The 20,369-nt window shown below is 57.3% G+C and overlaps 1 protein-coding gene across 12 annotated transcripts; it reads right to left on the bottom strand.

Annotated features, from left to right (window-relative positions):
* Positions 1–27: 27 nt before the first annotated feature.
* CEP131 (centrosomal protein 131) lies at positions 28–19,368 on the bottom strand. Of its 12 annotated transcripts, XM_066237718.1 has the most exons (27): positions 19,231–19,347; positions 17,294–17,365; positions 17,010–17,211; positions 16,178–16,287; positions 15,167–15,281; positions 14,774–14,901; positions 11,226–11,339; positions 10,144–10,299; positions 8,820–8,937; positions 8,278–8,394; positions 7,957–8,107; positions 7,557–7,651; positions 7,008–7,190; positions 6,468–6,644; positions 6,261–6,386; positions 5,979–6,104; positions 4,791–4,907; positions 4,431–4,533; positions 3,280–3,481; positions 2,959–3,066; positions 2,761–2,878; positions 2,471–2,545; positions 1,593–1,735; positions 1,330–1,507; positions 1,056–1,252; positions 316–376; positions 28–243 (listed from the first exon to the last, which is right to left on the bottom strand). In XM_066237718.1, the coding sequence occupies exons 3-27, from the start codon at positions 17,193–17,195 to the stop codon at positions 169–171; spliced, it is 3,279 nt and encodes a 1,092-aa protein (XP_066093815.1). In that variant the 5' UTR covers positions 17,196–17,211; positions 17,294–17,365; positions 19,231–19,347; the 3' UTR covers positions 28–168. The 12 variants fall into 12 exon arrangements, with proteins under 12 accessions (XP_066093815.1, XP_066093812.1, XP_066093814.1 ...); XM_066237715.1 differs by lacking the exon at positions 17,294–17,365 and having other exon boundaries at positions 19,231–19,368; XM_066237717.1 differs by lacking the exon at positions 17,294–17,365 and having other exon boundaries at positions 19,193–19,312.
* Between the last annotated feature and the right edge of the window lie 1,001 nt (positions 19,369–20,369).

The following is a 20,369-nucleotide window of genomic DNA, read 5'->3' on the forward strand; positions in this document are numbered from 1 at the left end:
CAGAAGAGAGACAGGCAGGGAACAGTGTTAAGAAACATCTCTTTACTGTTAAAACAGTGCCCTGCCCACAGGACAGGAGTATGGGGCAGAGGGAGGGACAGGGCGACGGGCCGGGGACCACTCCAGGATCCCGCCTACTTCCATCCCCACCACACCATGACAGCGGTGTCACTTGGCACTCAAAAGTGGCTGCCTGCGCTGCTCCAGCAGCTCCTCCAGATGGTCAGCCCGCTTCACCACGGCCTGCAACACGTGCCCAAGGTGGTCAGGCTGGACCACCCCCACCCCCAAGCCATCAGCTGCCGCAGGACCCACCTCATGCTGTTTCCGAAGGCTGTTTATGGCCTCTTCCTTCTTTGCCAAGGCCAGCTTCACTCTGTGGGACGTACAGTGGGGTTCCAGGGGAGCCTGCAGCTCCAAGTGTAGCGGGTGGCTAGTAGGGGCCTCTACCCCCACAGCAGGAGGCGTAGCAGCCCTGCCTACCCTGTCCCTGCCTGCTGACTGCAGACACTGGGCTGTCTGTAGGGGTTGGTGACAGAAGTTGTGAGCCCCACAGAACCAGCCTCCAAGTGAAGTAGTACCCAAAGCAGGGACCTTACAGGTGCCTTGGGAACTCCCACCCCACATCATCTCTCAAAGTGACTGTGGTAGGCACCAGGTGGGCAATGATCCAGGGAGGACTATGGGTCCTGTACATGTGCGAAGCCCTCCGTGCTAACCTCCGGGAGCCTCCACGCCCTCTGCACAGCACCCACTTCACCCAAGCTAGGGACTGGGGAACTGCACCTCTGGGGACCCACATGGGCTTGCCTGGCCTGGCCTCTGGGATGCATGGCACTCAGATAGCTGGCTTCGTCCTGGGCCCTAGCACCAAGCACCATAGAAAGGACCCAACCTGGGGTCTCAAACATGGAGCCTGAGTAGCTGCTGTGGATGGCTCGCTGCGTGTCCACTGGAGAAGGGCCCACTACTCACCTTGCTCAGCCCGGCTCCTCCCCTCTGGAGCTGGCCCCCACCCTGCCATGCTCCAAGCGCTGTTGTTAGCTGGCACCTACCTCCTGTGCACGTCCTCCAGCTCTGCCTGCTTCTCCCGCCTGAGCTGCTCCAGCTCTAGCTGCTGGCATGCCTGCAGTTCGGCCAGCTCGACCCTGACCTTCAGGTTTCCCTCCTCGGAGGCTGCCAGCTGGTCCGTGAATTCCTGGTGGAGCACCTGAGCCAGGTTGCTTCTCTCGCTAGTCAGCTGCTCATTCATCTGGCCCAGCATAGACGGTGGTGTGAGCCCGCAGAGGATGGAGTGGGGGCCCAGCCACCAGCTCCTGCCCCACTCACTGTCTTCACTTCGGCCAAGGCCTTGTCCTTCTGCCGCATCAGGGCCTGCAGACATGCGTTCTCCCCCTCGGCCTCCGCCAGCCGCCCCTTCAGCTCTGCGCATTGGTCCTGCAGCTTCTGCTCTGACTGCTCCAGCTCCAATAGCTCCACCTCGTACTTGTCTCGGATGTGCTTGATGCTGGCAGATGGAGGCGCAGGGTCAGGGGCAGCCCTGCATGGACAGGCACGGTGCCCAGTTGGCGCCTTGTGGGAAAAGGCCTCACCGGCTCTCGGTGGCCCTTTCACTCTCTTCCCTGGCCAGTGTCATGTTGGCCTCTAGTTGGCAGATGATCAGCTCGATGTCCTTGTCCCGTCCTCTCTGGATCTCTTCCCTCAGCTCCCGTTCCCGGTTCAGCAGCCATACTTCCTGCAGGGGAGGTGTATGGGACTCCGTGGGGATGGCTAAGACATTGGGAGGAAGCCCAGGGCTGGGCCAGGGCTGGATTCATGGGGACAAAGGGGCCTCAGCCTGCTTCAGGCCCCATCAGTACTCAGGGAAGGGGCTGTGTCCTGTCACTGGGTCCAGTGTGGGACGGCAGGGGCACAACTGGGACTGTTCTCAAGAGTGGCTGAGTGAGAGCCACAACTGGGTGAGAGCATCAGTGGGGCAGCCTCTCAGATAGGGTGGGCACTGGGCATATGCAAACACTCCCTTGACCTGGGCCAGACTCAGTGACCCCTCGTGCATGGATGCAGGAGCAGGACTGGGCAGCTGCTCAGCCACCATGGACTTGGTTGCCAGGCCAACGGGCATGTATATGCCCCACAGATGGCCAAGTGCGATCTGCTGGTTTGAAAGCAGCTATCTGGATGGAGGAAGGGAGAGAAGCATTCTCTTCCAGTCACTAGGGACCTGCTGGTACTGCTGGGGTCCCACAGAGCCCACTCAGGCGAAGAGCTGAGGCAGCACTTGGTATAGCTCAGAATGGACCACCAGCCCGAAGAGCCAGAACCCTACCCACCAAGAGGCCCAGAGGCAGAGCCCACACCGATGCCTGGGTGCTAGGTGCTGGGTACTGGCTGTTGGGTGCTGGGTGGGAGGGAAGGGGAGGGGCCGGGGCCTGCCTCCACCTGCTCACCCCTACCTGCCTGTTGTGCCTACCTCCTTCTTGGCACAGCTGGTCTCCCACATCTGCCTCTCCACCTGCACCTGGTCCTTCAGGGCCTGCAGCTCCATCTGGGGGTGGGTGATGCTGTGAGAACAGCCTCCCAGGCAGCTACCCTCTGGGCTGGTCTGCAGGGAATGGGCTAAGCATCCTGTTCTATGAACCCAGGCTTGCCATCACTCCAGGAATGGCCCTGGTAGTGCCCCTGACACAATCTCCCCCGTCACCCCTAAGACAGGCCCCTGGGACTGGGCTAGCAGGGACAAGTGGGGACAGAACCATAGACCTGATGCCGGTGTTCTAGCTCCTCTCTCTTCTTCTCCAGCTCAGCCCTCAGGGCCTGGCCCCGGGCAGAGCTGCTCTCCTCCAGCTGCTGCCTCAGTTCCTCCAGCTCTGCCCGCTGCCTGCAGGCCAGCACAGGTCAGCACATGGGGCCACAGGCCGTGGGGCAGGGGGTAGGGGGTGGGTACCCCTCCCACAGCACCTGGCTGCCTGTTGGCCCAGCCGCTCCTTCTCCTCTGCCACTTCACTGTAGAGCCGCTGTCGCAGCTGCTGCAGGTCCCACTGCTCCCGCTCCAGCTGCTGCTCGAAGCTGCAGAGGACAGAACAGCTGGCGATGCAGTAGGCATCCGACCCCACATCCTGGGCGTCCCAACCTCACATTGCACATTCCCACCTCACACCGCATGCCCCAACCTCACCCTGGGCCATCCTGGCCTCACTCTGAAGTCCACACACACCCCAGCTCTGCTATGACCTTGGCCCCTCAGTGATCCCATAAAGCTGCCAGGATGGGGACACTCACCGCCGCTGGGCATGCTCATGCTCCTGCTGGACCAGTGCCTCTTTCTCCTGCTCCAGCTGCTCCCGCAGCGCCTCTGCCTGGCGCCCATAGTGCTGGGCTGCCTGCTTATCAGCCTGCAGCAGCTCAGCCGTATGCAGGCTCCGCAGACTCTTTACCTCCTGCTTGTGCTTGGCGATCAGCTTCTGGATCTCAGGCTCCAGGCCTAGGATGGGGGCACAGTGCTGCAGGGACCTGACCTCTGCCCATTATGCGGCAGGGGCCATGCCCCCACCACCGATGCTATAGAGCAGGGGTCCCCAAACTTTTTATACAGGGGGCCAGTTCACTGTCCCTCAGACTGTTGGAGGCCGGACTATAAAAAAAAAACTATGAACAAATCCCTATGCACACTGCACATATCTTATTTTAAAGTAAAAAAACAAAACGAGAACAAATACAGTATTTAAAATAAAGAACAAGTAAATTTAAATCAACAAACTGACCAGTATTTCAATGGGAACTATGCTCCTCTTACTGACCACCAATGAAAGAAGTGCTCCTTCTGGAAGTGCGTCAGGGCCGGATAAATGGCCTCAGGGGGCCGCATGCGGCCTGTGGGCCGTAGTTTGGGGACCCCTGCTATAGAGGACCCCTAATTCTCACCCACTGTAATACCAGGGCTGCAGTCCAGCCAGGGGACCCCCACCAGGGGCTCCAGCTAATTCCTCTCCATGGGCAGCATTGCAACACCCCCCTTGTCACTCTGGCCAGTGGGCTGTCCCCCCGGCAGTACCCAGGGTTCTGGGAGGAGGGAGTCCCTGGGGAGAGGGTGTTCCAGGGCAGGAGGGCCAGGCCCCATCAGCCTTTAGATCTGCTCTCTAAGTGGGAAGGTACCACATGACAGGTGGCAGAAAACCTGGGATCCCTACCCTGAGCTCCCACTTAGCTTACTCCCCTGGAAGCTGGGAACCCGGATCCTGGGGAGAGAGCCAGCTGAGGGAAGGTGAGGCCCACTCTCCTGGCCCTGGCCCTGGAGGCCCTGAAGCCACACCACCCGAGGTCTGTACCATCCTCTCCACCACCATATACCTGAAACTAATGTCTTCACCCAAAGGCCCCCGGCTGCCTCCTGCTTGAGACTGGCCAGCATGGAGCAGCTGGCGGCTGCTCACCTCTGACCGTAATCTCCTTGATCCTGCGGGTCTTCTCTTTCATCCACTTCTCCCTGCCGACTTTCTCAGTGGCGCTCATTAGCTCCTTGAGTTTCTTAATTTCCTACCGGCAGGAAAGCAGCCAGTCGGCAGAGGAGCTGTAGGAAGTAGGTGATGCACACGACACCCAATCGGGCCACCTCCTAAGTTTTGGCAGAAGGGCTCTCCAGGTGCAGGCACACACTGCATCCTCCTGCGATCCCATCACAAGCCCCGTGACTGACACTTTGAGGTCAGGGAAAGAGGCTCAGGGTACCTGGTCTGCTGTCAGCAGGCACCTTGGCCAGTAGCAGTGGGTTGTTGGGAACCTGGGGGACTCACCAGCTCGTGCTGCTCCTGTATCTGGGCCTCCCTCTCTTTGCATCTCTGGTCCCCCTGCTTCAACTTGGCCACCAAAGCCTCACACTTCTCCCCCAGGGTCTTCTTATCTTCAATCAGCTGCGATCAGGGAGGGAGGTGAGCTGTTGCGCAGAGGTGAGGCCCTGTCCGGCATGACCTGACACCCCGTGTGACCCCCATCTCCCCTTGCCTGGGGGCCAGCACACAACTAGGGCTGGGCTACTACACTTCACCTTCAGTCGCCCCCCACCTGGGGCTGGGAGGGTTGGTCATATGTGGATAAGGGGCTGTAGCTTCTACCAGCCCTCCACTCCCCCATCCTCCAAGGCCTAGCTGGTGCCAGCGAAACCCGGATGGGGACTGCTAGGGATGGTGGCCTTGACTATAAGCCCCCTCACCATAGCCACATCAGGATTTTCCCTGGGAAGGGGGTCATTCCATCATTCTCATCACCCAGCTCATGGAGAAGAGCCTGCTCACTGCCTGTCAAGGGGTCTCTGTGAAGCCCCCTGGATGGCAACCTCATTGAGGGCTCCAGGCAGAGCCTCGGTTGGAAAACACCTACAACTGCCACAGAAAGTGTCCTTAATGGCCACTAGAGGCCACTTGGTTCCTCTGGGCTCCTTCCTTTCCTCGCAGAGCCCACACCTAGCATTTTGCCCAGAACAGGACCCAGCACAGGTGTGGTTGAGTGCAGGGCAGGGTGGAAGCTTCCATGGCTCTCACCTGAGGAACACTGGCTGCCCACTGGCCCTACCAGACAGGAGCAGCCACTCCAGACATGACAGCCCCAGAAAGCATGGAAAAGGCTCAGGGTGTGAGTCCGGGGGACACTTCCTACAAATAGGTCCTATGAGTGACTACTGTCTGGGTGTCCCGGCTGCATGCCCACTATGCTGGCCTGGGGGGGGGGGGCATGCTTGTGGGACAGTACCCAACAGGGTTGGTGAGCTTTGGACCAGCCCTTTGAGTGGTGGCCACCTCGTCTCCACAGGGCAAGATACTGCCCACTTCTAGAGAAGGGAATAAAATGCCCAGCCAGGAAGGCTGTGGGTCTAGAAGTCTCCCTGAGCTGAGGCTGAGCTGATCTGGAATTGGTCCTGTTCTCCTCCCTGACCCCAGGGGCCCTGACACCCCTGTCCTGGTGCCCCACTTTCTGGGTGGCATTACCTGGTTGATAAAAGACAGGTGCCGCTGGATGGTGGCCTCGTAGTGCTCCCTCTGCTGCCACAGCTGTTGACACAGCTCCTTCTCTGTTTCCTTGACCCGCCGGACAGTGAGGTCCTGTTGATGTACCTTAGGGGTGTGGGGAGGGGGACACAGAACACAAGGACTACTTAGGGTGGCACAGGCAGGCCACTCCAGGGGGTGACCTGGTATAGCAGCGGTGGTGAAGGTGATGGCGGGGCAGGAACTGGGCGGTGATGGGAGGTGGGGAAGCCACGGTGTTACCAGCACCCTCTGTAGCAGCACCAGCGCCTGCTTCTTCTCCTCCACCTCTAGCTTCAGCCGCATCATGCACGTGCTCACCTCTGACGTGGACTCCAGGCGCCCTGGCCCCTCCTCCAGCATGAGGCCCTGAGGATGAATGTGTGTCAGGCAGGGCCAGTCACCTGGGAAGACCTGCTGTCCCGTCTCTCCATGGGGACTCCTTCACACCTGGGGAGCAGAGGCTGGCCGGTCCTGACCCGACTTCTCCATCTCGTCCAGGAAGCTCATGATGCTCTGCAGCTTGGCCTCTGAGAGCAGTGTCCTATCCTCAGGGGGACCGGTGGACGTGCTGAACTTCCCAAATTTCTCCAGGTTGTCAGCTGTCAGGCAGCTGGCATCATCCTCCTGTGGGGGAGATGGCACAGCAGTGGGGGCTGTCAGGTAGCCAAGGACTCTGAGGTGGCCTTTCAGAAGCTCCTCTGGGATGCCCTGGGTAGAGCATGGGAGGGGAGAGGGCAGCTGCGCTGGGTTAGAAGGGCTTCTCAGGCTGCTTGGACTCTCACTGGGCACCACTGGCAGAGACGGTGTCCACACCGCCCCAGGTCCTACACCTTAACAAGCTCCTGGATGACTGGGGGTTCAAGTCTCTGTCTGGTACTCATTAGGGTCTGAAGGAAAGCAGGAAGAAGCCCAGTGGACTTCCCTGGTCCCTGCAGGGGATGATGGCAGTGCCCGAAACTGGATTGAGAGAGGGGTGTGCACAGCCACCTTATTGGTCCAGGTGTATCTATCCCTGTGATAGGCCCTGGGGCAGGGCAGTGGCTCTGGCTCCTCCTCCAGCAGCTTCAGTGTGTCCAGCAGCTCGTCCAGGGTCGCCTTGCACTTGGATCTGCTTCCACCAGGGCCCACCCTCTCCAGGGCTTCACCAGCCATGTCCTGGGAGCTGGCATCCTATAGCAAATGGGTGGGCAGAAGAAGCTAATGAGGCCACAGAGGTCAGCACACCCAAGAAGCATGGGAGTGAGGATGGGCATCCACTCAACCAGGTGGACTAGGCAAGCCCAGGCTCACCTCCAGGGGAACAAAACAGTGGCCAAGTGGGATGTGTTGGGGCCTAGCCTCTTCAGCCTAGTGGCCTTGCTGTCACCTAACCTCTGAGCTCCCAGCTTTCTCTGTGGACATCTGTCACAACCCAGCAGAACCCCAGAGCCATTCCTGTGGTAGAGCAGCGAGACCCACCTGGACAGCCTTTCCTGGCACAAGTGACCCCACAGCTGTGGAGGCTCAGGGACAGAACAGAAAGGGCTATGACCAAACCTGTGGTTTGTCCTCCGGGAACTGCTGGGGCTCTGGGGAGGAGTTGGGGACAGGTTGGCAGGGGTCCTCTGGGCCTATGGCATGGAAGCTGGCCTCTGTGAAACAGAACAGTGTTGGCCCACCTGGGCACTGCCTTGTCTGGAGGAGCCTATGGGAAGGGGCCAGGCACTGTCAGCTTCATGGAGCAGAGGGGACACTGTAGGGTCCCATGTGCCGCTCTGCAGAAAGTGGGGCAGGAAGGGAGGAGCAGGGCCTGGGGGTGCCACACAGCTGGGGCCCCTCCTCCACAGGGAAGGCGAGCCAACAATTGGGCAGCAGGGACCACAGCCTATTCTAGGGATGGGAGCTGGGAGGCAGAGGGAGGCAGGGGCGGGGTAGCCCCTGGATTCTCTCGGCTCACTGATGTTGTTGGCCTTGTGGGTCTGATGAACACTGTCTCCAGGCCTCAGGGGTGTCTCCTGGGCTGGCCGGGGCTTCCTTGTCTCCCGAGTCCCCTTCAGCAGCTCAGGTTTAGCATCGCCTGACTTCTGGGTTCGCTTCTGCTGCAGCTCCTGTGAGGGAGACCTAAGCAGCCTCGCTCATGGGACAGTGTGGTCCCCTCCCCCTCCCAAGCCAAGATGCCCAAGGGCCAGTGTCTAGGGGACCCCTCAAGTGCAGTGGCCCTCAGGCACACAGTCCTGCCTCAGCACTGGGCCCCCACAGGCTCAGGAGCCCCCAGCACCTGAATGGCAGTCTGTCGGGCCTGGCGTGCTTTCTCCTCCCGAGCCTTTTTCCTGGCTGCCTCCCTATGCTTGTGCAAGTCCAGCAGGTTTCCCTCTTCCAGCCGCTGCTGCTCCCCCTGCAAAGGTCACAGCTGTGGCAGGTTTGACTAGAAAGATGGGGTTTCCAGTTCAGGTATGGGTTTCCACAGCACCCTCACTGGCCCCCCAACTTGCCATTTCTCAGCACACAGAGGATAAACCTCTATCCTGGTGGTCAATGGCTCCTCTGGGTAAGAAGACACCTCGGCATCGTGTAGCAGGTGCCCCCAAACCAGAAACCAGCTCAGACTTCTCTGCTAGGGTGGACCCAGCTGGCATTTTCCAACATCCAGGCCCAACTAAGCGAGCGACACAGGGCATGGAGGAGGCTGGGCCCATGATGGGGTGTAGACCACAGGCCAGTGCAGTTTCAATCCACTGGCCCCAGAAACCCTGCTGTGTACAGCAGGAACCCCTGGGTTTTCACTTGCCCCCCAGGTGCAGCTCTCACACCTACACCGACCTCTTGTTTAGACGCAAGCAGGTGCTCCAGGCTGGTGGCACGGGCTTGGTGCTGCTGTGACTGGTGCCGGTACCAGCGCTGGATGGTGATGGCAGCCTGGTTCACCTGGTGGATAAACCTGCCCGGAGAGTGGATTCAGGTCCCATGAGGAGGTAGGTGGCTGAATAATAGCCCTCCCTCCACCAGAACTCGGGAAGCCCAGCAGGGCAGAACATTTCGCCATTGCCGTTCTTCAAATAGCCAAAGGTCCTATCTACACATACTCCACAATTTCCCAAAACTGGAAACAACCCTGAGGTCCACCACCTGCCCATAGATGAACACTGTATGTATGGAGAGCAGCTGCTACTCATGAACAAAAAAGCAAGAGCCTTGCCAGGCACAAAAAAAGATGTAGGCTGCATGTTCCAATCATAAAGCATTTTAGAAAAATAAAGCCACCAGGGAATAGATTGGTGTGGTTCTGGGTGGGGTGGGGAGACTCTGAAGGGAGGGAATAAGGGGACCTTGGGGGACATTCTGCATCTTAGTATATCTATAGATATGACTGTGCATGTGTCAAAACTCACCCAATAAAACACCTGAAAAGACGTATTTTATTGTACATAAATTATATTCAATAGAGCTGTTTAAACAGGAAACTTCAGCCCTACCTCTTGGGACCACGTGTCAGTTTGCTCGGCAGAGGCGCAAACAAAGCATCCTGAATGTGAGTGGTCACCTGCCACGGGACATGTGTCCAAGGGACCCTCGTGCTCAGAGGTGCCCTCCACCAAGGGGCCTCACCGAGGGGCAGGCAGGTGAGGGTGCATGCAGCTCCTCTTCCCACCTGCATGTTCCAGGGCCTGGTCCCCAAGCTCTAAGGGGAGAGCAGGCTGTGACCACCCTGCCAGGAGGTTCTTAAAGTCACTATGTGGTTCCTGACCCAGGGTGACATCATAGACCTAGGGCCACAGCATGGGGTCCCACTATGCCCCACCCTCCACATGTCCCCTGGAGCAGCCACATAGGTTGTTTTTGGTTTTTTAGTTTTATATCATCTTTCCATCTAATGCTGAACTAAGTTTCAATGAAGTATAATTTACATACTAGAACACTGTCCCTTTTGAGCATATGACTTAGTGATCAGCAAGTGCAGCTTCTGCGGTGGCCGGGCCCCAGGTGCCATGGCTCTGCATGGTCCCTACAAATCCATCTTGATGTTTTGAGTGAACAGACTCAGATGGCATGTGATCTTTCCAACCTCCATGTTTTAAACACTTACTAAATAAGCATTTCCACTGCTGGAGCCTCAGGCCTCCTCCCATCCCCAGCCCATGGTCACCTCTCAGCCTCCTCCTCCGTCACCTCCCTCCATCTAAGCAGGCCCTCGGCAGTCCCTGAGTTATTCCGGGCCACGTGGTTGCTGTCGGCGCAGTTCTTCTGTGGGTTCCTGAAGCTGCTGCCCTCACCCTCATCAGTGGCGGCCTTGATGAGATTGCTGACGGGGCAGAGAAAGGCTGTGCCTGACCTGCCCCACTCCTGGCCCCCAGGACACTGGCCACGGGCATGGGAGTCTCTTTAGCCTTGGGCCTGGGAGGAAGTGCCACAGGATGCGAGGAGCCAGCAAGGACCTGTTTTCTTGTCCCACTTCCTCACCTGTTCCCACTGCGACCTGCTCCTCCAAGTGCCCATCTGGTGGTACACACAGCTCATACAAAAAGTTCTGACCCTGACCAGTTTGCTCAGTGGTAGAGCATCAGCCCAGTGCATGGAAGTCCCAAGTTCGATTCCCGGTCAAGTCACATAGGAGAAGTGACCCTCTGCCTTTCCACCCCTCCCTTTCCCTCTTCTCTCTCTCTCTCTCTCTTCCCTTTCCACAGCCATGGTTCGATTGGTTTGAGCAAGCTGGCCCCAGGGTGCTGAGGATGGCTCCACGGCCTCGCCTCAGGTGCTAAAATAGCTCAATAGAGCAGCAGTCCCAGATGGGCATAGCATCACCCGATAGGGGGCTTTCTGGGAGGATCCTGGTCAGGGCGCATGTGGGAGTCTGTTTCCCTGCTTCCCCAACTCTCACTTAATTAAAAAAAAAAGAAAAAGTTTGCAAAAGTCACTGGATCCCAAAGCCAGAGGTATATCAGGAAACCCTGTGGCCATCCCTGACAGAGAACATGGGGGTGATGTACTGGGGCCACTCTGCTCAGCTCAGCCAAGCTCTTCCAAGACCCACTTTGGCTGTGGATTTAGCTGGGGGGCCTGAGACACAGGGTAGCTGTGGCTTCCTCAGTGGGACCCCACCAGTGAGCCCACCAGGCTCGTCTGCGCCCCCACCAGCATCCTGTGGAGCACCAGGGCTCACAACAGCCTGGGCCGCATCCTCATGTGCACTCACTCACACGCACGCCAAGGCTGGGGTCAGGCCCTTACTTGTGGGAGGGCACGGCGTGGTTGGAACTCTTGGGGGACGCCGTGTCCACTGAGGCGTAGCGGTTGGGCACCATGGTGGTGGTGCAGTTGCTCACAGCTGCCTTAGTGCTCCTGCTGGGAGAGATGAGAGGCAGCCTCAGGCTCTGGGAGGCTGATGAAGGTCCCCAAGTCACACTATGGCAGCTCCCTGCATAGCCACAGCACCCAAAGGTGGGGGCCTTCTGGGGACTGGGAGAACTCCAGCAGAGCATCCCGCCAAGTGGACCTGAGCTGTGAGCTGAAGAACAGTGACCCCTGACATTGGACAAGCCAACGGGAGAATGATCACAGACTGCTGATGGAGACTGGACAGACTTCTGCATGCCAGTTAAATGCAGCAGATGGAAGATACACACTGGGAGGGATAAAAGCGGTTTAAGTGGAGGACAGGGAGATGCAGCAGGACAGAGCAGCCCAGAGATGCCCACAGTCCTCAGGGGATGAGAGACAAAGGGCTGGTGGAAGTGAAGCACAGTGAGAGGGGTTCCTGGGTGCTGCAGGGGCTGGTGGGTAAGGCAGCACATCTGCCCCCAGGGAGGAGCACCTGCTCTCCCAAAGGAGCCATTGCACCCATCCCTCTTCCCCAAGCCCCCTTCTCTCACTTCCCTCCCCACAGCAGCAGTGGGCTGGCTGTCCAGCTGCAGCAAAGACTCTCCCATTTGGCTAGCAGGAATCTAACCTGAGGCAGGAAACTGAGGATCCTTCCCTTGAGAGACTGAGCACCTCAGAGAAAAGCCCTAGACACTGAAAGGGAGGGAACCCCAATACACCAGCCTGGTCCCTGCCTAACCACCCCAAAGTTAGGCCCCCAGGCAACTTTCAGGGCCTCCCTCTTCATCCTGACAGAGCCAGGATGCCAGCCATTGGAGGAGCAAGAGACCAGCAGACAAAAGGGATGTGACAGAACAAGCAGAGAGCAGGCATCCCAGAATCCACACACGGGCAGCTGTGCTGGCCTACAGCTGCTAATGGCAGCTCACTGGGTGAGGAGCTCGCCAGTTCTGTGGCGTGACATTCTCACCATGCTGGTTTCAGCTGTGGGAAAACAGAGTTGGGGGTAAAGGACAGTGTGTGAGCTGTACAGGCAGCTCTAGCTGCGGCTGCTTGATGTCCTCAAATACGTGACAGGTGACACAAGACCATGGTGAAGGGACACATTGGAACAAGAGTTCTGGAACTGAACTGGGGAGGGGAGGGTTGGGGGACATGGTTAGTACATCCCAGAGCTAATGAGAAAGAAAATCTGAGAAGATGCTGACCCGGCAGAATCAACCCAGGAGGTCCAATAACCAAGTCACAGAAAAAACAGAAGGATGAATAAAGTTGTCCAAGAAACAACAAGAGGACATTTCCCAGAAGCAAGTGACACTGAAAGGCTATCACAGCCTGGTGAGTGACAAAGGACCATGTCACAGGCCTGATGCTGAGATCTCTCAGCAGAGAAATGAGGACGAGCCAAATGCCTCCAGAGAGGACAGCACAAGACAGGACACGGGACCGGGGGACTGAGAGGCACTGGCCATCTCATTGGCTCCCACGGAAGTGGGCAATGGCTCCAATCGAGATCTCTGCACCAGCCAAACTCCAAGTCACGTGTGGGGCCGAGGCACTTTCAGACACACACATCCTAACAAATGCCCTCCCATGTGTCCTTTCCTGGGAATCCATGAAAGGACGTGTCCACCAGGAAAGAGAAAGCAGCAGCCACACAGAAAGGAGGCGGCAGAGGGCATCCCCTGGGTGAGCAGTGTGCAGACTGCATGGGGCAGCAGCTTGGACCAGACAGGAGAAGGGGGACCAAGGTGTTTCTCCAGAGGAAGGTGGACAGGCAAGGCCACTGCTGGCCTGACTGCATGAGGCCGACTTTAGAATTCCGTGGTCAAGTCTGGGAGAAGTGCCCAGTACACAGGCGAAGAGAAAGACAAAGAAGTTGCTTTAACTCCAGGAAAAACAAAAATGTGTCCCAAATGTCAAGGTTATTTTCTTTTTTTTTTTTTGACAGAGACAGAGAGAGAGAGACAGAGGGACAGACAGGAAGGGAGAGAGATGAGAAGCATCAATTCTTCATTGTGGCTCCTTAATTGTTCATTGACTGCGTTCTCATGTGCCTTGACTGGGGGGCTGCAGAGCAAGTGACCCTTTCCTCAAGCCAACAACCTTTGGGCTCAAGCCATCTGTATGATCCCATACTCAACCCAGCAACCCCGTACTCAAGCTGGATGAGCCTGCACTTGAGCTGGTGATCTTGTGGTTTTGAACCTGGGTCCTCTGTGTCCCAGTCTGACGCTGTATCCACTGCGCCACCTCCTGGTCAGGCCATCAAGGTTTTTTGAGCACTGTCCTGAGAGAGTCAGGTCTCACTGCCTTTAAGCCTCCTGACTCTGTGGAGCACGCCACCCCTGTCCCCCTAGAATGAATGAGAATCAGGGGTCCCAGGAAGTTAAATAATCCGTCCAAAGTCACACATCAAACAAAACACAGAATCAGAATTTAGAGCTCGTGGACACAGACACTGGCTTGACCATCACGGCTCTGCCAAGACCTGGGGACACTCGTGTGCTGGGTCGGCTGGGGTTATGAGAGCAGCCCCCTTCTGTAGAGTATGTCCAAGAAAATACTAGAATAGCTTGCAACTGAGTGCTTCTGGGAGCAGGGCTGGGGGGAGGGGAGTAATTTCGCCAGTTTTCATTTTAAGTCTGATAGAAATTAAATTCCAATTTAAGTTCTTTCATTGAAAGCCACAATCCCTGTGCCGACACTAGTGAACAACTATGGAATGCCTCTCAAAGATGTCCTGCGATGGATGGCTCCAAGTGCTGGGAAGTCTTCACTTGGGCTCAGGCAAGAGTGTCTCCTGTCTCTCCAACCACCATCCCGACCGAGTTCAAGAGCGAGGAGGACCAGATTGCCTCGCAGCTCAGGGCAGCTGTCCTTCGCGAACCTGGTTTCTCTTGAGACATCTCCCCAGGGCCCTGCCTATTCCCACAACTCCCGGCCACCAGCCCCGTGGTCTGAAGCACAACTGCTGTACACTCTCCTGACCCTGCTAGGCCATCACTCAGCATGTGTTTTGTTCTGTGACATCATGGTGGATACAGCTGAGAAGTGACCGATGCAGCTGGATGATGACCGGCTCTCGGCAAACAAGGAGCAGGTGTGGCCTGCGGTAACTCACTCTTCCCTCCCGAGACGTGCAGGCTGAGCCTCGAACTTGATGACCTCCAATGAGCCTTATAAAGTCGCCTGTGGCCTGCTTGTGTCCTGTCTGGGCCTGACCTCTTCAGGAGTAAAGCCCCTCAGCACCGTGCCCATTTGGGCTCTCCAGGCCACAGCAGAGCCCATGTGTGCAACACACCCCCTTGCAGCCCCTTCTCAGGGCCCTCGGATAGAAAGCCAGTTGTTCAGTCACTCATTCATTCACTTACTCCAAAGAGCTCTGGTCTGACCACCAAGACAAAGTGTCTACCCGTAGGTGGGTGGGCCAGCCCAACATCCGTGGAAAGGCGCACCTATTGTTGGCAGTGAAGTTGGGTGCCAGGGGAACGGTGCACTCTCTCCTCCATGGGCCCACCAGTGCATCCACAGTGCTGGGACTCTGGGTGTTGGGTAGCAAGGTGATAGCCCTGGGCTGGTCATCCTGTCAGTGAACACAGACCCCACCTAAGCCCATGATCCTGCCACACACTCCGCTGACACCAGGTCCCTTCCCCGCCCCCACAGCCTCACCCACTCATGGGGTGACTGGATGGCACAGGGGGAGGGAAGTTCCTGCTCCTCCCAGTTGTGATGTTGTGGTCAAAGCTGGCACACACACACTACACCCCTGCCACAGGGGCAGAAGAACAAAGAAGGATCCAGAAATCACTCTGAATAGGACACTCAGACTCAGCCCCAGCTCTTACTAGGATATTCCATGTGGCCCCTTTTTTGCTGGAAGTTTTGCTCAGACTGGCTGGCTTCTTCTTCCAGCCAAGGTTGCCCTCAAAGAGCCTCAGGAAGTCAGGGGGCTTTGCCAGCCTGTGTCAGAGTGGACACGAAGCAGGGACAGTCAGTCACTCAGCCCAGAAGGTCTATTCCTTATGACAGGACAGGAGGAGCCAAGCAGGTCACCAGCAGAGAATTCTGTTCTCGAGCCTGGAGTTCAAAATAACGTTTCTCAGTCCTGATCTGAAAACTGCCTGGAAGAGGTAAGGCCCCATCCCATGGCCACCTCCACACACCAGGAAAAGCACAGCAAGGACAGAGAGAGAGGAGTAGGCAGGGGATGTTGGCCTCAAGGTAGACTCTGCCACATGCAGATACAAAAGATCAAGAGTCATCCTGCCTGCCAACCCAGGACTGGCCCTGAGTAAAGTCACATTAGGCCCTACTGTCCAGCCAGTGTCTCTACTGATAAGGCCAGACAAGAGCAGGTGGGGGTTACCTAAGGGGGTCAGAGATTACCTGAGAAGGTCAGGGGTCCCTGAGAAGGCTGAGAATTACATGAGGGGGTCAGAGATTACCTGAGGGGACCAGAGGTTATCTGAGGATGTGTAGGGTTTCCTGAGAAAGCCAGGGATTACCTGAGGAGGTCAGAGGTCACACAAGGAAGCCAGGGTTGCCTGGCCTGTGGCAGCACAGTGTATAGAGCGTCAACCTGGAACACCGAGGTCCCCGGTTTGAAACCCTGGACTTGCTCGGTCAAGGCACATATGGGAGTTGATGCTTCCTGCTCCTCCCCCCTTCTCTCTCTCTGTTTCTCTCAATCTTCCCTCTCTCTCTAAAATGAATAAATAAAAAAAAAAATCTTTAAAGGAAGCCAGGGTTTACCTGAGGGGTCAGAGGTTAGCTAGCTAAGAAGGTCTGGGAATTACTTGAGAAAGCCAGGCATTACCTGAGGGGATCAGAGATTAGCTGAGGGGGCCGAAGGTTACCTGAGGGGGCCAGTCCATGCCTGCTTGGCTTGCGGCTGGTGGATCTGTGTGGTGCTATTAGATCTGCAAAGGTTGTTGTTGGCCCCGGAAGCTCCAGGCCCTGTGGCCTCCTGAAAAAAGGAAACCACCAATTATGTGGCGAAGGTTTTGGGCACTTGCTCCTTTACTCAGTGCTAGGCTATGCAGAACAGACTTAGAGGAAGAAAGTGGGGCGAGAATAGGGGACAGGAGGAGCAGCTACAGGTCCTGAGCATGCCCTCTATCAGTCTCCCCTTCCTGGAAAGAAGTAAGAGCCCCTCAGCCCTGGCTGGCAGTGGGTCCGAGAGCAGGTATGTGAGGCCAGGGAGCCGGAGTGAAGGCTGTGGCCTTCATTGTTACTTACTAACCAATGAGCCTGCCCACTGGGCTCCTCACAAGCCACCAGACCCCTTACCTAGTGGTCAGCCCATATTTTTTTTTTTTTTTTTTAAGTTTTTTATTTATTCATTTTAGAGAGGAGAGAGAGGACAGAGAGAGAGGGGGGAGGAGCTGGAGGCATCAACTCCCATATGTGCCTTGACCAGGCAAGCCCAGGGTTTCGAACCGGCGACCTCAGCATTTCCAGGTCGACGCTTTTATCCACTGCGCCACCACAGGTCAGGCCAGCCCATAATTTGAGGATTGAAATAAATCCAAACACTGGTGGAGCAGGAGGGAAAGAGAGCTTGGTCTAGGCTCTGCCTTGGGCTAGCTGACGTGCGCCCCCAACCCAAACCCACACAGCCACCCTGATGGTAACTCCCCAGGAGATGAGAGGCCCTGAGACCCCTGATTGCCTGGCTCTAGCACTCACCTGTGCCTTCCTCCTTGACTTACTGCCCATGACCGCAGAGATGGAGCAGGTGATGGGCTTGGTGGCAGAGGTGCTATTGGGGCGCTGGGACACGGGTGGAGGGAGCCCCATCAGACTCAGATCCAAACCTTCCAGGCTGCCCTCAGTAGGGCCCAGGGGACCACTAATGGCCTGGAAGCCTTTCATGGTGGACAAGTAGGCCCTGAACAGGCAAGGAGAGGGGTAGTGAGGCCCTCCAAAGAACCAGGTCCCACACACACCACCTCCAGCCCAGGGCACCTGACCTGCCTGCTGCCAAGTTCCCTGGGAAGGCTGCAGTCTCCTCCCAAAGATGAGGCTCGTGTCAGAGCAGGATTCTAAGCAATGAAGAGCAAAGACGAGGCCGCCTGGGACAAGATGACCTCTCCCCTGGAGGGTCCCTGCCTAATGGTGGTCTGAGCTACAGGCTCTTCTGGGCATGGACCGGCTCTCCACTTACCCTCTACCCCGTATAGGTACACCACCTGTCTGAGCCTATTGTCTTCATTTGTAAAGCACATATTTAAAAAGGTGCCCCTTTATGAGGCTGCCTTGATGGTCAGACAAGAAGACTGGCAGCTGGCACATTCTAGGTGTAACATTTTAACCAGGACTTGGACTGATGAATGCTGCCCGAGCCAGGGTCCCAAAGTTATCTGGCTACGGAAACCCTCTACTTCCTCAGAACCCACTAACAGCCCACGAGCTTCTTAGATTTGGCATCTGCTCTCTCACTTCAGGTTGCCCTCCCTCCCCTCCTCAGAGGTCCTCCTCTGGACCCCTGGAGTGTGAGGGCCCCCAGCTCAGGCTGGGCCTCTCTTCCATCCACCAGCTCACCTAGGGGACAGCCTCTGGCCTCCTGCCTTCACACAGGGGCTGATGGTTCCCACAGGCATTACACCCACCCCCACTATCCCCATCTCTCAACTTGGACAACTGCCCCCACCCCTGGCACCTCAGACCCCAGGAGACTGCAACAGATTCCTAACTTCCTCCTCCAGCTGCCCCCACCCAGTAGGCATGGTCTGTAACTGCCTCAGGCCCAGATCTCACCCTGACATCTTTTCCCTCACTTCCACACCTGCTCCCTCTGCCACCCACCTGATGCCCTTTCCCTGCCAGTCCCTTCCCTATCCCATGTCCTCAAACCTGGACAACTGCAGCAGTCCCTCCCCACACTGTGGCCAGAGCGCGCCTTTCTGCATGGGGTCTTAGATTACCCAGCAGTCCAGCTGAAAACCCTCTGACGGTCCCCAGGCACAGAGAAGAGTACAATTGCCCACCGTCCTCAGGTCCGACCCAGCTCTCTTGATTCTCCCTTCCTCTGCTTCAGCCACACCAGTGCTCCGCTGCATGAGGGACCAGAGCCAGGCAGCCTCCAGAGCAAGTCTTTGCACCTGTGGCCCTCTGCCTGGAGCCCCTTCATTCAGGGAGCCCGCCAGTCCCCATCACTCTTCAATCTCTCACCCTGTTTTATTTTTCCTCACCTATGAACCTGGCTACGTAGCCACACAAGCTGGTCTGTGCATTATGACCCCCTGGGGGAGCAGAAGCCCCAAGAGGGCAGGACCATGTGGCTCCGACATCTGGACTCGGCAGGCAGTCAGTGACCAAGTGCATGAGCCAGTCAGCATCAGGAATGACCACAAAGGAATGGGCGCGGTCCTCCCTGCCCGCGAGGACTCGGGTGGGCCAGCGGACACCCACCCATCGTCCATCATCCACAGCCAGTGCTGTGGCCCCCGGCCCAGATCCAACCCAGAGGCTGTCCCTGCCACTCATCAGGTTCTGTCCTCAGTTACGCATTTCCGGTTGTGTGAAACCCAACACTCCCCAGGCCCAGGCCCAGGCCCAGGCCCAGGCCCAGGCCCAGGCCCAGCCTCCCAGCAGCAGCCTGCGGGGCGCAGGACCGGTAAACACCCTCTCCGTGGAAACCTACAGGCCAGACCTCACCTGGCATACAAAAGTGTCCCTCACCTGAACCTCTGCCTGGGTCTCTCGGGATAGGGAGACTCAGAAGCCCCCCAACTTCTCACCCGGCAGCTTCCCATCTCCCTGGGGTCCGGCTCAAGGTGGTGGGACCGGACTCTGTTGACCAGACTCAACCTCGTCCCCCGAGAAGGCCGAAAGAGGTAACAGGGACGGGGACAGAAGCTCCTCCTCACCTGTGCAGGGGCCTCTTCACCTGAACATTCTCCCTCACCTGCGCGAGCTGGGCCTGCCCGGGCCAGACCGCGAGAGGTGCGCGGGATCCGTCCAGCTGCGACGCGCAGGGCGCAGGTTCCGGCTGACGACCTCGCGCCCCACCCCCCACCCCACGGCCCCGGCTCAGAGGACCTGGTGACAGTGAGGCTGACGAGCCGTCGGACGAACAGCGCCTGCTGGCTGCTAGCAAACAGCAACCGGCCGGACACCTCCTCCCTCTTCCGTCACGGAGGCCCGCCTTTCCGGCCCGTGCCGCGCCCGGATTGGCCCTCCAGTTGGCCGTGGGGACTGCTGTGGCTGCAGATTGGACCCGGCGGGAGCGGGCGGGCCTCGGCTGGAACGTGGGGAAGAAGGCCGGGGAGGAGAAAAGGGCGGGGCGCGCGCGGTCCCCGGGCACCCCCGGCGCACACAACAGGCCCGTACTCCCACGCAACTCCGTAAATTTTGGTTTGGTTAGTTTTCATGAATGAAGGTGGAATTTTTTTTCTTGCTTTTTCTGCCTTTTTTTCCCATTAAATGTATGGTGAATTACACTGATTCTCAGATATTAGACCAGGGGTCTCAAACTCGCGGCCGTGAGGCCCGCCCACCATTTTTGTGCGGCCCGCAGACTAATCAAACTTCGTGGATTAATCTGCGGGCCAGTCTGCGGCCGCACAAAATTGGTGGGCGGGCCGCATGCGAGTTTGAGACCCCTGTATTAGACTATCCTGTCACATCCAGGGTAAGTTCTGCATATTGTGATGTATTACCATTTTTATGTTTCTGGGTTCGTTTTGCTTTTATTTTGTTAAGAATTTTTTCATCTACAGGTATGTTCATGAAAGATAGTGGTTTGTAGTTCTAGACGATAGCGCACATGAAACATTCCTCACATTGGACCTGTGGTAGTGCAGTGGATAACGCAAGGACCTAGTGCTAGCTTGAAACCCTGAGCACAGATGGGAATTGATGTGTTTTTTTTTCCCTGTATTTTTCCGAAGCTGGAAACGGGGAGAGACAGTCAGACTCCCGCATGCGCCCGACCGGGATCCACCCAGCACGCCCAGCAGGGGGCGATGCTCTGCCCCTCCGGGGCGTCGCTCTATTGCGACCAGAGCCACTCTAGCGCCAGGGCCATCTTTGCTCCAACGGAGC

Source organism: Saccopteryx bilineata, chromosome 6 (genome assembly GCF_036850765.1).
Source record: "Saccopteryx bilineata isolate mSacBil1 chromosome 6, mSacBil1_pri_phased_curated, whole genome shotgun sequence".
Taxonomy (NCBI): domain Eukaryota; kingdom Metazoa; phylum Chordata; class Mammalia; order Chiroptera; family Emballonuridae; genus Saccopteryx; species Saccopteryx bilineata.